This window comes from Crocodylus porosus, unplaced genomic scaffold (genome assembly GCF_001723895.1).
Source record: "Crocodylus porosus isolate Cpor-Errol unplaced genomic scaffold, CroPor_comp1, whole genome shotgun sequence".
Classification (NCBI taxonomy): Eukaryota; Metazoa; Chordata; order Crocodylia; family Crocodylidae; genus Crocodylus; species Crocodylus porosus.
The window spans coordinates 1,181,713-1,200,045 of NW_017728914.1; the positions used below are offsets into that span (position 1 = coordinate 1,181,713).

The window sequence follows — 18,333 nt, forward strand, 5'->3', positions numbered from 1 at the left end:
GAATGGTGAGCACGCACAGAGACCAGCGACAGCGGTGGCCAGCAGCAATTGCTAACTGCCCACAGACACCACCAGTGGCAGGGGGTGGCAAGCGGCAACCACCTGCAGGCACCACTGACAGTGTTGGCAGCACCTTTTTTGAGGGGGTGCACTGCCATGCTCAGAGAGTACACGTGCACCCCTTATGCATTGCCAATGGTCCCCTGCCTCCCATAGGGGAGAGCCCCCCCTCACAGCACATGGACTACCCTGCCTGCAGAGTCCCAGGCCCCCACAGGGGTGACAGCTCCCCTCCCACCCCCCAATGGTCTCTTGCCCCCTGCTCATCTCCAGCCTCTGGATGCTGCAGATGAGCAGGAGAACAAACAGGAGGCTGGAAAGAATAGGAGAATGAACAGGAGGCTTATTCCCCCCCACCCCCATTCATTCCCTGGTTCCCTCAGCTCCCCATTCATTCCCCTGATCCCCCTCATTCTCCCCACCCTCTGCTCGTTCCCCCATCTCCCTGCTTGCTCTCCCAGCGCCCCCACACTCACTGGCAGTAGCAGTGAATGAGCAGGAGGCTGGAGAGAGCAGGGGAAGTCTCCAGCTTATCTCCAGCCCCCTGCTTGTCTCCAGCCTTGGAAGGGAACAGGAGGCTGAGACTGCCCCTGGAGACATTCCCCTGCTGTCTCCAGCCCCCTGCTTCTTCCCCTGCTTGTCTCCAGCCTCGGGAGGCTGGAGACAAGCAGGGGAAGGAGCAGGGGGCTGAAGACAGCCCCGGAAGCATTTGCCTGCTGTGCCCTGCTCTCCCAAGGCTGTAGACAAGCAGGGGAAGAAGCCCTGGAGGCAGCAGAGAAATGTCTCCAGGGCTGTCTCCAGCCCCCTGCTCCTTCCCCTGCTGTCTCCAGCCCCTGCCTACCTGGTCAAAGCTGGGTCCCTGCAGCTTGCACCGCTGCCTGCCCTGCTACAGGAGTGGGGAAGAGCCAATCATAGAGATGCTCTGGCACTGTGCCAGAGCATCTCTGGAGGACTGAGTCTCCGGTTGCCTCATGGCACAGTCCCAGACTGTGCCCTGATCTGTTTCCCCCCCCCCCCCAGGTTTTTGTCTGACACCTGTATATCCAGGGGTCTAATTTTCTCCCCACGCTGGAAGTTTGTCATTCCTGCATGTGCATTTTGCCTCACCTCAAAGGGGTTTGAGACGGGGCAAGAGGCATGTGCACACCTGGCTGGACAAGCCTAGTGTGTCCAGGCTGTGGGAGCAGCTTAGTATTACTATTATTAATATAGTTGCATAAAGAATCTCAATGCCTTTATGCCAGTGGTGAGAGCACCACCATAAAGCATGACCCACCTTCTCACTCCTGCACTGTATGTGCCAGTTCCCCAAAATGAGGCAGGCTCTCTGTCTTGGTTGTGCCTGTTAACAGGTGCTCAACATTACTTGGAGCAGGAGCATAGTGGGGCAAGTGATCCATGGGGCAGTGTTAGCTACAACACTGCCAATTGTGGTGGTGGTTGTACTTTTTTGTGCCACTCTCTCTTAAGGTCACATCCAGGGCTGCTTCCATGTTCAGCCAACCTGTCTAGCACAAAGGTGAAGCAAAAAGACAAGCTGTTTTCCTGATGGTGCTCCTGAAGGCCAGGTGGACACACCCAAAGCCTTTTACAAACTCACCACCTCTCAGATAATAAAATACTCATCCCTATTTTACAGAAAGAACTTAAATGGTTTACTCCAGATCCTGGGTGAACAGCAGAATTAGGAACAGAACCCAGGAGTCCAGCCCCCTTGTTTCCTACACTAATTAATGTTCCATGCTCCCTGCTTAGGGGAAGAAATCATTTTTCTCTTTGACTTACTTCATATGTTCCTAAACCTCAGTCTGAATCCCAGCACCCAACCTGCCGTATTTAATTTGCCTGTTTTTAGGTCACTTGTTTCAAATTGTATTCAAAGGCTGGGATTTTAATAGGAAATATTTCATTTTTTAATCAGTCACAAATGACTTTATCTGTAGGGCTGACAGATTGTATATCCATATCTATGCTAAATAATAAGGAGCTATTTTTCGGTAACACTACAGGTAAAGTATGTCCAGTACAATAACTTGTCCTTTTGTCCTCCATAGAGAGTACTTCATAGGCTATGGATAAAGGATGCATTTGTGACAGTCTTAACTGGCAACCTGGTGACACTTTTAAGCAGTATTTGTGTGTAGGGGGAAAAAAAATGTGTTACTCTGGCAGTATAGAAACTATTTTTATGTAGAAAGAGTCGGCAGGAATAATTTTGCGAGTTTGCACATCTCTCCTGAACTTTAAGGTGTTAAAAAATTGAAGCCAACCCCTCCTTTCCCCCCTCCTCCCCAGCACATTGTGTCTGGCTTTTAACTGAGAAGGCAAAGTATCAGCAGACTAATCTTAAGAGAAAGACCCAATACTGTTGAGGTTCCAGGAAGCCTGCAGGGCAACTGAACTTTCATGCTGCAGTACTTACAAATAGCCCTGAGCTTCCATGAATTTCCTAACCTAACACACTATCCCTACACACACTGGCAGATGTACAGTCCCTTCTATGATATCCTGGCTCATCTTCTAAATAGCTCTGTGTAATCACTGCTGGGATCCCCTGAGGTACATCTAGCAGTACAGACCCTTCTCTCTACTGATAAGCTTCTCACCATTTTAGCTTTTCACCCCATTCTCCTCTTTCAGCCATGCCAACCTTTCAGCCAGGCTAACCTGTTCCACCCTCTGTGGGTGTCAGTCCCTTTGGCACCCTGATATCTTTGGGCACCAGCAATCCAGGACTTGCAATGATGGGACAGCTTCCTCAAAAGCTGCCTTCTGGGATGGCATTGTAATGGCAGACACCAACACCATTCCTGATTGTACAGTAACTTATTATTTATGTTGTCCTGGCATCTCAGGACCCTGTCATGGACCTGCATCCCACTGTGTAGGCACTATACCAAAACAAAACAAAAGCCCCTGCACCAAAGAGCTAACAACAAGTGCAAGACAGAACAACAGGTGTATTCAGATATGTAGAGGACTACAAAGAAACAATGAAACAGCGTTGGCAGGCAGTGATGTCAGCACACCAGCAGGACTTTGTAGGTATTAGGGCAAAGGCAAGTTTTAAGCATTTTGAAGTTTTAAGTTGAGCCCAAGATAGGAGAACAGACTAACAGCATTTCCTTCCCAGAACTATGGCAGTCTTAGGGGCAGGTACTGGCCATGATGAAACACAGTATAGTAGTCATGGCAGTACCCACCCCCACCAAGATAGCTTCACAGCCTGAGAAAGCCAGGGATGTCTTTCAGGTATCTGCTTGTGTGTGTCCTTGGATAAGAGGTGGCTGTTCTATTATAGCTCTGATATGGTCAGGGGTGGTAGACTTTGAGAAAGTAAGCAATGCCAGCTGTCACTGAAACCTACCCAGTGCTGTGATAGCTGGAGAGATATTGTTTTGAGACATCGTATTCATGGAGCTATCAGCAACCAATTTGGCACTAGGGCACATTTTCTGTAAGGAAACAATTTCTGCATTTTAAAAGAAAGGTGTAATGGGTGATGCATGAGTACCCTAGGAGGCAGTGCCACATGGGGTACCATCACTACCTGTGCTGCCAGTGGCATGGCAGTGGCCAGACCAGCAGCACAGCTGCTTCTTTTTCTTCCACTTCCCCCCTTGTTACATGAATGTTTCAAAGCATGTATTTTAGGGGTGTGCAAAACAGGCGGTATTCAATTCAGATTTGGCCCGAATCGGGGAAAGTGATTCAATTTGTTGATTCAGATCACTGTCCCCAATTCGATTCGGCCAAAACCAGATCTGAAGATTTGATGCTGATTAAGGGAATCAGTGATTCAGCCTTAGACAGCTTTAAATGTATTTTCTACATACCTTGAGGTACCAGGTGAGGCTTGTGAATGCTGCAATGCTGGGGAGGATGGAGCATCCCACAGGAGCGGTTCACTTCTGGGTCCACTGCTGAGTGTGTTGGGGAGCCCCCCATGCTTCTGTGGGACACTCCATGCACCCCAGCATCGCAATGTTCATGAGCCGCCTGCTACCTAGAGGTACGTAGGAAAAACATGTAAAGCTGCATCTATGTCCAAATCGCCAAATCTTTCCAAGTTTCTCTGAATCGATTCAGAGAGCTCCAATTCAATTTGGAGAGATTAAAGGGTCTCCTGATTCAATTTGGATTCAGAGATTTGGCCACCAAATCAGGCCAAATTCCACTGAATCAAATCAGGGTCCAAAGCTTTGCACAGCCCTAATGTATTTCTATTGCCTGCCTGAACTAAGCTAGAAGTTTGCCCCTTCACTAGAGATGGACAGAAAGTCCCAACACTAGTCTTGCATCTGCATTTGCTGCCTGTTGATATGGCCGGGGAGAACCACAGGCACTGGCTTTTCTTTTTCCTAGGAGGATTACTCAGGAAAAGAGGCCACATTGGGGCCTCATTGCAGAGAGACCACTGTGTTTAGATAACACCACTGTTTTCTTCAAGTGGTCTCTGCTTGTATCACAGGTTGTAAGCATGAAGATTTTGACAGGCATCCCCACACTGGGCTTTATTTTCACAGGAGTGTTTGAGTTTTCGTAAGTTTTCTTCCCACTTCAGCAATCCCTTGCAAGGAGCTGAACCTTCCAACCACGGCCCCTGAGTGAGACTATCAGGGAACACATTTGCCTTGTTTCTTTCTAAACCATTTGCAAGTAACTGCTTTAATTGTAATCCTTTCAGACACTCATGACTCTCTGTTTCTCTCCCTTTATAGATAATACTAAGCCTGAATTAACCAAGGGAAAGAAGCAGTGTAAGCACTGTGAAAACAAGCTGAACATGACTGAGAACATTCACTTTCCATTATCTTCTGCAGAGTATAATGAGACACAAACTTCAGGCTTGCAGCTAGCCCCAGAATCCTGTAATAACGGGAGTGAGCAGCTAGCAAAGTCCGCAGATTCCTCCAATGAGAAACCTAGCCTCCCAATTAATGTGGAGCCATCCAGAGCAAAGGAAGACACAAGCTCAACCAATGACAGCATCAGGCATACAGCAGACCATCTGGAAATGGAACCAGATATGTGGAAACAGACTGAAATGCAGAGAAACTTGGTGCAGCAAGAACAAGCAGAGGGTGACAGCAGCAGAATCCAAGGACTGGTGATGACGAATGGCTTGCATGCAGAGTTCGTGCTGGGGAAGGAGAGGGACTTTGATGACAGGGAGGTAACAGAGACGCAGAATAGTGTCCTGCCAAGCAGGAGCGATGTCAATTTAGAAGGGAGGGACTCACCAAACAAGGAGATATATAGTGAGCCGCTCATCAATGTGCATTTGCAGACAGCCCTGGACTCTCTGGAGGTGCTAAGTACTGACAACCCAGAGGAACAACTAAGGTAATTGGAATTCTCTACATTTCTTCCCATGCTCCAATTAATGCGCATGTTATTGTTCACCCTCAAATCTATTTGCATCTCACTATGTAACTCATATGATCTGAAACTTAAAAGATGTTCTAATTGCTAGCTTTAACCCCTGAACATATCCTTTCTTACTGCTTTTTTTGCTAATTATACCCCTCTGCAAATACCTGTGGAGTAGTCACCATTACAAATTCAGCATTTGCCAGCACTTAGGGTTTGAGCCTCCTAGGTGCTGGGAGTTGCTGATTGCCTGGGCACCCTCATTTCACAACAGCCTGATCCTAAACTCACTGATGTCAGTGGAAAGACGTGGCAATTTCAATAGGCTTTGGATCAGGTTCTTCAGTGGAAAATGAGAATTTCTGGCATCAGTAAAGATGATCCCTTATTTCCTATTAAAGGAAGAGGGGAGAATTTTGATCCTTCATTTGCTACTTTGCAGTAACTATTGCTAGGGTTGACCTTGTGTCTGCCTGCCTTGCATTTAGGAGATGTAACTGCATCTCATGTAGCCATACACAGGCTATCTTTAATTTAGTCAGCTTACCAGCAGTAGCACAAAGCTCAGTCCAGGTAGCAAAAACCCATTAGAGCAACTCAAGTCCACAGCACCATGGCTTCACAACTATGGGTATATGAACTGGCTTAACTAAAAATAACTTGGTGTGACAACTACCTTCAATAGTTTCACTTTGTTGAATAAGTTATTGTCAATTTTGATGCTGCGGAGCACAATCAAGTGAGGAAGCAGATTTACTTTCCCCTGGTTAAGGGTGAGAAACAGCAGCTAAGATAGAAATTATTTTTTTGAGAGACTAAAAACATACTTGTCATTTCTTTTCTTTCAGGAAAGGTTTCAACACTTAGGGACTTGTTACAGATTAATTTTAGGCAGCTCTTTATCCACAGACTGTCCACATATTGACATCTGAAACAAGTTTTAAGCACACTTTAGGCAGCTTAAAGTTACACCATTCAAGGGCAGGTTTCTCTCTGATCCATATTACCCAGCTCATGTTCCTTTAATGTATAGCTACTCCCCACATATAAACCATCCAAGTTGCAGTCTGACAGTACCCAGGATGCAGTGTCTCCTCCCACACCCTTGTTGTGTGGACAAAATTTTCCATCCCCTGAACTCTACTGCCCCGGGGATGGTTCTGGCACCAAGCCAACTTCCCATCCTATCCCTGGAGTTGTGACTTTCCCCCTCCCAGGGGTGCAACTCCATACAAACAGCCTGCAGAGTCCATGCTAGCTTGCCAGATCACAGGGCATAGCTGAGTCCAGGAGTGCAGTCAGGAGCGAGGGGAGAGGGGGACAAGGTAGGGGGCTAGATTGGGTTTCCTTGTGCCACATGTAACAAAGCCCTTATATACATTGTCCTTTGTGGGGGGAGGGGTTGTCCATCAGTGTTCCTGTTTATTCTGTGGCATGTACTGAGGGAGCTCCAGAAAGCGTTAGAAGGGACACAACAGAGGAGGAAGCAGAAGTGAAGATACAGATTGGTGGCCACTCTAGCTTTGAAAAGCCTGGGCTTACGTCTATGGCCATGTTTATGCTTAATGCATAACTTATACAGTAGGATAGATCTTTGTCTCTGTTCAGTATCTGGAGCATGTTTAGAAGTTTGTGTGTCTGCTACAATTTGGTGTCAATAGAGATGATCCCTTAGCTCAAGCAATAGAAGCTCATATTTTTACATGCTGAGAGGCTGTGCTCATTTCCTGCAGGTGTCCGGATTGATGAGGTTTTCACCAACATACTCACCAAGTCTGGTTGTGGAAAAGCCTGGGGAGACCTTTTATATATACAGGCAACCCCCACTTAACACTGTTTCACTTAGCACTATTTCACTACAACGCTCATTTCACTTAGCACTCAGCAAGTTTTGTTACAACGCTCACAGGTGCCATCTTGGATCATTAAAAACAATTGCAGTCACCATCTTGGATCATCAAATACTTTCCATTTAACTTAATGCTCATTTCACTTAATGGTCAATTTTTCAGGAATTCACCAATTAAGAGTGCTAAGTGGGGGTTACCTGTATAAATCCTCTGGTTAATCCTGGATTCTCTCTCAGCTGATTTCCTACTTTTGGTGCCAACGAAGCAGGGGCTTATGCAACCAGAAATATGTCAGCAAGTTGCAGAGGGTCCATAGGAGAGCATCAACAGTGATTAGGGGGTTTACAGTCTGATTTAAAAGGAAATGGTCAGTACAGCCATTACAGTACAATAGTTAGTACAGCTATTAAAGGGGATGCAAGAATCATCTAGATTCAGAAGGGCACAGACTGTCAGGAGGGAGAGAAAAAGATAACAGAAGAAACAGTCTTTCCAATCATCTGCAAAACAGCTGCGTGCCAAAGCATTATAGCTCAAGAAAGACCCACCATTACCCAATCAACTTTGGTTGAGCATTAAGAGAGAAATAGAGGTACTGGCACATGAATATGGGGGCAGTACAACCCAGCTGTGTTCAGTATTCCAGGAAATTTGTTCTTGTTTATATTTTTCTTACATGATAAACATGCTGGCCTTCAACTCTAGGCACAATATTTGGGAAAAAATTACAGATTAGAAACAAGTTGGGAAACTTCAGCAATATACGTGACTAGGGCTATGCAAAGCTTTGGATCACAATTCGGATTCAGAGATGATTCAGATGATTTGGAGGCCGAATCTATGAATCTGAATTGAATCACTGGAAGTTTTAAGCTTTCTGAATTGATTCAGAAAAGATTCGGAGATTCGGCGAAAGGGTGTAACAGGGAATCAATGAAATATTTATAACTTTGTTGCCTTTTAGCTGATTCAAATGAAGCTTGCAGGGATGATAGCCTCTGCTGGAAGCATAGTGCATACCAAGTTTCAAGACAATAGGTGCAGGGGGTTCTGGGAAACTGCACCTTGAAGTTCTGAAAGAAAAACTCATGTCACGTGTGTGTTAAGCCACAGTGGGGGTAAAACTGCAGGGATGGTAGTAGTTGCTGAGGCCACAAAACCTGCCAGGTTTCAAGGAGATAGGTGCAGGGGTTTGGGGAAACTGCACCCCAAATTCTTGAAAGCAAAACTCATGTCGTGTATGTGGTAAGCCACAGTGGGGTCAAACCTGCAGGGAAGTAGCCCCTGTGGAGGCCACAAACCTGCCAAGTTTCAAGGATATAGGTGCAAGGGTTTGGGAGAAACTGTACCTCAAGCTGCGGACAAGCAAAACTTGTTACGTGGGTGACACTGTGTATGTTAAGGCACAGCAGGGTAAAAGCTGCAGGCCTGCTAGCCCCTGCTGAGGCCACGAAGACTGCCAGCTGTTAAGGAGATAGGTGCAGGGGCTTCTGGGTTCTGGGGCCCTGCACCTCTGGCTGCTGACAGGCAAAACTCATGTCATGGGTGTGTGTGCAACTGTGTCTGTCTTGGGGCATGGGGAGCAGGAGGGGGAACTACTGTAGGCCTGGCTACTAAGCTACTGTGTTACCAATCAATCATGATTCACTCAGGGACCAGCTCAATATACAGTAGCTAGTGAGGATAACAAGTTAATGAGCAAGGATTAACACCTACAAAACCACAGACTAAGAAGAGGAAAACATCAATACAGAGCCAGGAACTGCTTCTGCCCAGAGACAGTCAGTTGCACAAGCACCCATTTCACAAGTTTTGCCTGCCAGCAGCTAAGGGTGCAGGGCCCTAGAACCCCCCCTGCACCTATCTCCGTAACAGCTGGAAGGCTTTGTGGCCTCAGCAGGGCCTAGCAGCCAGGCCTGCACTAGTTCCTCCCCCTCCCCCCTGCCTTCCATGCCCCAAGACAGACACAGTTGCACAAACACCCATGACATCAGTTTTGCCTTTCAGCAGCTATAGGTGCAGGGCCCCAGAAACCAGACTCCCCCCGCACCTATCTCCTTGACAGCTGGCAGGGGCTAGCAAGCCTGCAGTTTTGACCCCGCTGTGGCTTAACACATACAAATGACATGAGTTTTGCTTTCAAGAATTTGGGGTGCAGTTTCCCCCAAACCCCTGCACCTATCTCCTTGAAACTTGGCAGACTGTGTGTCCTCAGCAGGGGCTACCATCCCTGTATTTTTCACCCCCCCCTCCCCCGTGCCTTAACACACACATGTGACATGAGTTTTTCTTTCAGGACTTTGAGATGCAGTTTCCCAGAAACCCCTGCACCTATCACCTTGAAACTTGGTACATATGCTCTCAGCAGTGGTTACCATCCATGAAAGTGTCTGAATCAGCCAAAAGACAACAAAGTTATAGCTATTTCATTGATTCCCCATTATACTCTATGGCCAAATCTCTGAATCGGCTCCGAATTTTCCGAAGCAATTCGGCTGAGTCGAATCGGAAAAACAATTCAGATCCCAAAATTGAATCTCCGACATCCAAATTGGCTGAATCTGAATCTGAGTCAAATAGTTGCCTATTTGCCCAGGCCTATAAGCGACCTCTTAATAAACAAGCGCTCCTGGGAAATATCTCTCAGCTACTGACATGGACCAAATTCTCTCCCTTTCTTCAAACTAGATTGAGCTGCCCGACATAATCTATTATGTCTCAATTATGCAAGCATCATAGTTGGTGTTTGAAACATCTGTATGATCCAAATTCAGTGCTGGTATTAGCAGATGCATTTACATTAATGTCCACAGAGACCCTGATTCTTGCACTAAGGTAGAATTTGGCTTGGCATGATTATAATCAACATATCTCCATGGCTTCATTAATTTAACGTAAAACTGGCCCTTCCCAGCTAAAGTCAGACCTGTCTCTGTGATTAGTTATGCAAGTAACAAAACCATTGAAAGATTCACATTCAGAACTGAGAGGGGGTTGTGGCGAACGCTTGTCGGAGAAAGTGGCTTTGCACCAACTTTGCATGTGACCTCCTCTTCATTGTTTCAAACAGATTCGATTTTTTTTTTTTTTTTTTTTTTTTTTTGCAGCAACCCATTTTGTTACTAGGATGCCTATTACAGGGCCTCTAATCCTGCCTGGATAACATTTCTAATGAATAGCCAATAATGAACAATTAAACTTTTTCAGTTATACTTATTCATTCCTTTGCAATTTTATACTGCATTTCATTAATAGATTTCAAAGCATTTCACTAAAGCGGGTCAGTCCAGTTGATATAATTTGCAGGAGAACAGGCTTGTGTGAGGGAGAGGGGGAGAAGTGAGTTGCCCAAGGTCATATAGCCACGATAGTGGCAGAGATGGGGAAAGGCCTACAGTTTTTCTACTCAGTTACTGATCATCTGTTTGTGTTAACATTTTTGCATAAAATATTTATTAAGTAGGAAACAGCAAGAACTTTGAATATGTGTATTTTCATTTGCATAAATCAACATATATTGCACCGCCTCATTTCTATGTGATTTTAATTTATGCAGATTTAGATCCGAGCACAGCTATCAGACCCTAAGGTATATATGTTGCCTACAAGCTTCAGAACTGAAGCAAGCTCCCTTTCATTTATATCCTGCCTGTCTCCTGAAAGAACACAAGAGCCAAATGCTACCTTCCCCCAGCTGAGAGGCTAGGGAACAAATTGCACAAGGACCAGAGCCTGCATCTTCACTGAATATGAAGGCCTCTGCCAATAGGGAAGTATTTGATTTGGATTTGGAGTCAACCAATTTGGAGGACAGTGATTTGATTCAGTGATTCCCCGCACTCACTGGCTCTGGCAGTGGCAATCGGGGCCTCTGAGGGCTCATGGCAGTGCCCCCCCTGTGCAGTGCAAATCCCTTTCATTTACTACCACTATGTGGCTCTGGTTGTGCTGAGAGAAAGGTCAGGGCTCCACTGAATTAACTGTCCTACATACAAATTAAGAGACAGTTCCTGCCCCATGGAGCTTACAGTTTAAGTAGGGAAGGCAGACAAAGGGCAGGAAGGGAAAACAAGGCACAAGGATACATACTGAATTGCCTGGGTCATTTATTAGGGATATAGAGTACTGATCTCCTGACTCACATTTAAGTGCCTTATTCTATGAACCACACTACTTTCTGCTTTTTCCTGGTAGTTTGATGTATAACACATCTCCAGTAACTAACCTCAAGGTGGAAGGCAGGATGTAAGTGGGAGTTTTCTTACTAGTGAGATCCAAAGGAGTCATTTCTACAAACTTTCTGAGTGATTTGAGTGTGTGAAAGGCTGTTGTTTATTGGGATTTTAAGGTCAGGTCTCCCTGGCCTCTGTACTACATGCAGGTCTGGTGAGACAAAACTTGTGGCAATACAGAGTGGCAAGCATGCACTAAAATCCCATCCTTCTGCAAACCAGAGCAAAACGTAGTGAAATGTGGGTGACCTAAACTTTGTGATGAAAATATTTGCAATTTCCCATCCATTTCTTCCAAAGAAGTTCTACAACCGAAAAAGCTCACATTCCATTAAATCAAGTCCTAAACAAACTTTTCAGAGGCCTCTGCCTTTTCTGTGGTATATCAGAAGCCTGATTTACACTCTTTACAGATAATCCCAGTAATCCCAGCTCTGCATATACAGAAAAGCGAGTTCTGTTTTATTATGACTAATTAAACAGCAAGATATGAAATGTAAACAACTCAATGCATAAAAATCAAGTTCAGTTCACTTGCAAGCATAACCACTATAAGCAATAAAGCCACATTTCAAAGATGATTGGAAGGGACAGCATAGGCAATTAGATACAGCATAACTCCAATGCCATTACAAAGACATAATGCAAGCAAAAAAATATGGATCCGACTTTACTTAAAGTAATCACCTCCCTTGCTGTTTAACTCTGTGGGAAAGTTACTCCCTGTCACAGGACCAAAATGAATTCAGATTTAGGATCTCACATTGCCTTAAATCTTTAATGAGATTTTGTTGCATTATAAGGTGGACTTATGGGTAGGAGTGCGTTGTTTATCAGAGAAAGTATATTTCTAATCCCTTTGAAAAATCTTTCCTGTTATCAGATAGGATACCATGATAGATGGTGATGGGTCAAACTTCTCTAGTCTTGGCAATGCTGATTAAAAGTACTACTTTGTTTTGTTTTCCTCCTGGGCCTAATGACATTGGCAGGTTGCAGGCTACTTCTTCAGGGTCCAGGGTCTGTGTCAGTCAGTAAACCTCGGCTGCATACACTTAAGTCCAGGGATGGCTTCCATGCTCCCTAAATATAGTCTGTTCTTGATGTTACTCCAGTGGCAACATTAGGGGGTGTACGGGGGTACAAGTGCACCTCCTGAGAGTGCTGGTGAATCCCCGACAGCAGTGTTTCCTGCTTAGGTGGTGGGCGGGGGTGGCAGGTGAGAACGCTGGTGTTCCCCCTGAGAGCGCCAGCCAAGGATTGGGGGTGCCACGAGAAGCAATCCCCGCAGTCTGCCTATGGCCTTCTACATAGGGAACGCAGGGTGGAGACAGAAGTTACATTTGTTTTGTGATCAGCCCCTTAAAAGTGCTGTACAGGCATGCCCTAACACAGGAGCATGGCTGTAGACAGTTTTCAAAGTCCCTAGTTACATGATAAATTAACCTGAGTGTTCAAATGAAGGCTCTCCAAAGCAGAGCACCTTCATTAACTTCTATCTGCTTGGGTGGATGAGCTAATGCAGCCCAGCCCCACCCCAGTGCTGTCTGCATGATATTTTCCCAGCCTGCGTTAGGTGGGGGTGGGTGGATTGGAGACCCTGCCTCAGGGGGCCTGAGCTCCCTCCCTTCCCTTCTCCCCACTCCCCCCCCCCCTCCATCATGCAGACAGTACCAAAGCTGGGAGCAGGAGGGGGGCGCTAAGGGAGAGAAGCTGCAGACACGCAGCTCCTTAACTGGACTGCCTCCAAAATGGAGCTTGGTCCCCCACCCTCCCAACCCAACAGAAAATGTCTGTTGCGTTGGAAGGGCCAATCTAACTCATGGCACTTTGTGTTAAGCACCATGAGTTAGACACGGAGCTGCACTTCTGTCTGTGCCCTCAAAGACCAGGAACAATAAAGGTAAAAGATTTGAAAAAAACTGAGCACCATGTAGATAGGTAAAGATAACTAGATACATTCATTCTGGTGAAAAAAAGGCTGATGGGGTAGGAATGGGCAAACTGGCTTACGGACTTAAATTGCTTGCAGACGTTAAAAAAATGTGCCTTACCAGAAGAAGCAGTACATTCCTTGAATGCAGCCCTGGAGCATCTGTAAAGACTGGGCATTTCAGCGGGGCTTTTGGCACTTTTAGCTAAAGTTGGTTCAATCAGCTATTAGATAAAAGCACCAAAAAAGCCCCACTAAAGTGCCTGATCTTTACAGACATTGGGCAAGTCGGGTTAAAGTAACATGCTGCCTCTTCTGGGAACGTGCCAAATTTAAAGTAAAATGCTGTTTTGGGGGGGCGGGTGGTTTATATAAGCAAGCACCCATAGTGATAGATCCTCACCTGTGACCTATTAGTTACCCATCTGAATTTAGCCCAGGTCATTAGTAATCAGAAGTTGCTGGCAGTTGATAGCTATTTGTATGTGAGATGAGTAGGCAGGCATTGTCTCTGTTCTCAATGAACCCATATCCACACCACAGCACCTACCACAACTGGCACTGGATAGTAGGAACTGGCATCCAGAACCTATTTCATCTATTAGACATCTAAGTAAAATAATGTGATCCTATTCCACCCTGCTCAAGTCCCTGAAAAGCAATGAAAAAGGTGATGGGTCCTCCTTCTGCTTGCTCCTTTTTGTGGTTTAGTCTTAAGGCTCACCAGAAATAGACATGTCAACTTTTTTCAGAGACTTGAGAAGGATGGAATAGGATCTTGCTTTTGTTAGATGCCTAAGTCCACTTAGGCATCTAACAAATGGAATAGGACCCAACCATTTCAACCCTAGAAATAGTCTCTGTGGAATGTCATGGACTCATTTCTGGCATTAAGACAACTTGCACTGCTATATAGATGGAGAATTATAGAGTTCAGGGCAGCCAACAAGCTGTGTGGCATGAGAAATTATATTCAAACATCCATATCAACAAACCTAAATAAATGACAGCAGACTAGAGAGAGATGCAATAATGCTAGGAGGCTGTTGTCAGCTAACAAGGGCCTGGTACTTCTCATTAGTCAGTGCAAATAGAGCAGAGTACCAGAGTAATGAATGGGCTTAAGTTGCAGCAGGGGAAATTTAGGTTAAATATCACAGTAATTGATGCAAACAGTTTAGCAATGGAACAAGCTACCCAGAGAGGTAATGGAAATGTGAGATCACAATGCAGGTGGACAGACTCTTTAAAGTTCCACCCTCTTTCCAGGAAGTGAAGGTTTTCTCTCATCCAGCAGGTAAAGAGGGAATTTTAAAGAAAACTAGTGCTATAGATGACCCACTTTGTAACTCAAATGATTTGAGGAGCTCTTGAAAGTCAACAGACAGTTTGTAAAGATGTTGTGGGCTGTGTCATTCATGCTAATGTCTGGTTTGCATTGATGACTGGTGTCAGTATATGTTAAAGCCCAAGCTCCTGGGCTTCTAAGATGATTCTAAGAGAAACTTTGTCTTTATTTCAAACATAGAGGAAATGTCTGGCTCTCATGTTTGCAGAAAAAAGTTTGAGCATGAAAGGATGGAGAGAGATAAAAGAACCCAAGATTTACTGCTGTTTAAAACCTAATTATTTGGTGGTAGGATGACTCATTCTTTTAATGCTTGGAATAGGCAATGCTAAGTATATCCTCCTGTGTTATCCTCCAGTTCATCAAGTACAGGGTTCTTGTTCTCATTGTTCAATCCCCCACCAGATAGCCCTACTTCATCTATCCAAGGATGAGGGACCTGCAACCCAGTAACTGTGAAGTAATTTGCCACAGATTTTATGCTATTATAAATTTGTTTCATTGTAAGGAGTAGTAGGGCCTGTAAAAGAAAGTTGGGCCCTTCGTACATCCTGATAGCCACTCCCATTTGAGGCACGAGACTGATGTGACACTAGAGGGCCTGGTACAACTGTATCCTCATTCCTGTTCTCATAGGTCAGGGGTCAGCAACTCCTGGCACATGTGCCAAGCGTAGCATGCAAGGCCATTTTGCTTGGCACGCAGCAGCCAGCCCTGGCTCCGGGTAGTTGCTGCCAGCAACCCAGCCTGGGCTGCTCCCAGCAGGGCTTGCAGTATCCCAGCTGCCTGCTGGGAGCAGTCCGGGATCCCGGCTGGCAGCAGGTCTCCAAAGCCGGGGCCGGCTGCAGCTGGGAGGCTCTGAACAGCTGTGCCGGGCTCCAGCATCAGCTTTGCACTGGCACGTGCAGGCACAGCTGTTTGGAGCCAGCCTGGGCTCTGGCAGCTGCAGCAAGCAGTGGGCATTGTGCAAACAGCTCCGCTGGGCTGCACAGCTCCGACATCAGCTTCATGTTGGTGGTGATTGCATGGGCACCTTGGGGCGGGCTGCGCTGGGTGCAGAGCCGATACTGTTTGAAGCCTCCCAGGCTGCAGCCGGCCCTGGCTCTGGGGGGCTGCGGCCAGCTGGGATCCTGGGCTGCTCCCAGCAGGCAGCTGGGACACTGCAAGCCCTGCTGGGAGCAGCCCAGGCTCCAGCAGCTACTCAGAGCCGGGGTAGCTGCTGACAGCCACAGACCCCGGGCTGTGGGGCAGGGGCTTTGGGTGGGGGCAAGGGGCAGAAGCAGGGAATCCTACCATGTACCCCTTGCCCTCATTTTGTTTTTCTGCCATACCAGCACTCTGGCACCTTCCGAGGTAGGCCTTGTGGTGTTTTTTGGCACTCCAGCCAAAAAACATTGCTTACCCCTGTCATAGGCCTTGGAGCATAGGCACACAATGGGCTTTCCCAAGCTAGCTACCTGAAGCAAACACTATTGCAGAGCCTGGCCACTAGGTGGCAGAGGAGACTATTTTTACTGAACAAAGGACTTTCCCCAGGGATGGCTCTTTTGGGCAATATCTTTTAGTGGCCCAACTGCAGTTGGGATACATTTAGTCAGGCTTTGTTAGAGAATTCCTGGACCATCACAGCTACAGTGCCTTTAACACTTCACAGGGATGAGGAGTGGATACCCATGTGCAAAGTAGTCTGCATAGTAAATTTCCCACATGGCAGTTACTATACATATTTGCGTGATTTCTTATGCATTAGGGCTGTGAATTTCATGTTCATTCCACTTTTACTATGTAGTAAAGTCAGTTTCCTATGTAGTAAGTGTGTGGTGCCTCTATACCTTAACTACTTGCTCAGTACTGACCTCATTTTCTTCCTGCCAGTAAGACTTGCTTTGATTACCCACTTGCCCATTTCTCCAACATGCACATATACTTTTTCCCATGCTACCTTTATGCACAGAAGAGGTCCCTGTTAAAGCCCAGAAAGCCATTTCAGTATCTTTATTTGAAACCTTCCTTGAAGCCTGCCTCTATCTCAGTGCCATCAAACTCCCATTCTTTAAATAGGAAGCTACCTACAGCTGTCTTTGTTACAACTCTTTATGCACAGACACCTGTCTCCACTACAGCCTTGACTTCCCCACATCTGTTTCTCTGTTTATTCGCTTGTCAAATCTTGTCTGTATCTTGTTAAACTGCAAGCTGTATGAAGCAAGGAGAGATTTTGTGTTATTTGGCTGCATTTTGCCTACTGTGTTGGGACCCTGCTCGGAGTCCTCAGGAAGTATAGAGATGATAATAATGAAACCATTCACCTTCATGCCCAGTAATGCTGTTCATGGCCTAATATAAAATCCTGAGCTGTGGCTGGGCCTTTAATGTCTCAGAAGAGCTAGGGTTATTAAAGGAGTTAGTCTGTGTCACAGTGTCACAACACAGCATCACCACCCTGACTTTGAATTCTCTCAGCTGAAGAAGATAATTACAGTGAAACATTGCAAATAGAAGCAGTGAAAAATTCAGCTTTTCAGACAGACATCATTAGAACAATTAGCTACAACCAGCTGCATGTTAACTAGTTTAAGGGGCCAAGGAATTAGAAAGTGGCCAGTGATTTTAGATACTGAACAGGAGACAACTTAAAAGGACCAGCTTTACAGAAATCACAGATTATCCATCCTGTGATAGTACTGAAGTGCCTCAGGTTAAGCACCCAAAACCTGCAGTACTCAAACTCACTTGGGCACTTCTCATAGGTGTAGCCCAGGTAACTCAGATATATACTCCCCTTCTCCAACTGAAGGGAAATGTTAGCTGGCAGGTGTGATGTGGGGGGAACTGCAGACTGCTCAGTTTCCCTCCGTCCTTCTAGAACCAGGGCAGGACAGTCAGGGGACTTAACTATATACAAATGTAGTTACATTAACTTATCACAAGGAAAAGAAACATGGATATAAACATATGTACTATATATGTTCTATTTAAAATAACATAAATAATACCCTCTGGGTAAATGCTGTAAAACCTTACACCAGTGCTCCAGATACAGGTAAGTATCTGATCTGAAACAGATAAATCCCAAAATAAACATGGATAGTCAAGAGATAAACTATAGATAAGCATGGGTGAACAATAAATAAGCCACAAATAAATACAAATAAACAACAGGTGAAATAATAGCAACAGGGGGTTCCAGCAGAGCCCTCGGACTCTACTCATCTACTAATTTACAAACATGAGAGGTCACAAAATATGAGGCATGACATCATACCACTTACGGTGCAAGAACCCCAAAGATAAGCTTAATCCCAAGGGGAAATCCCAATGCCCTTTGCTTTTCCCAAGCCCTACAAGAAACCTGGTAACTTTAGGGGGGCCCTTCCAGTAGGACCTATACTTTCAGGAGCCCTTAACTAATCAGAGGGGACACCCTCTCCCCTGTGGGAATCCTCTTTTCCTTGTAACTCACAGCTCCCAGGCCTGGAGGGTGGCCCTCTTCCTCTGTGCCAAGCTGCTCTCTTGCCTGCAGTGGGCTTTTGGGGG

The 18,333-nt window shown here is 45.8% G+C and overlaps 1 protein-coding gene across 2 annotated transcripts in view; it reads left to right on the forward strand.

The window, feature by feature from the left end:
* Window positions 1–18,333, forward strand: part of PSD2 (pleckstrin and Sec7 domain containing 2) — a 201,261-nt gene that overhangs the window by 65,843 nt on the left and 117,085 nt on the right. Inside the window, exon 2 of one of the 2 annotated variants that reach the window (XM_019534783.1) lies at window positions 4,782–5,406. In XM_019534783.1, coding sequence (XP_019390328.1) covers window positions 4,847–5,406 — 560 coding nt within the window. In that variant the 5' untranslated portion in view covers window positions 4,782–4,846. Of the gene's footprint in view, window positions 1–4,762; window positions 5,407–18,333 lie in introns of those variants that run through there. The other variant, XM_019534784.1, reaches the window with a different exon arrangement.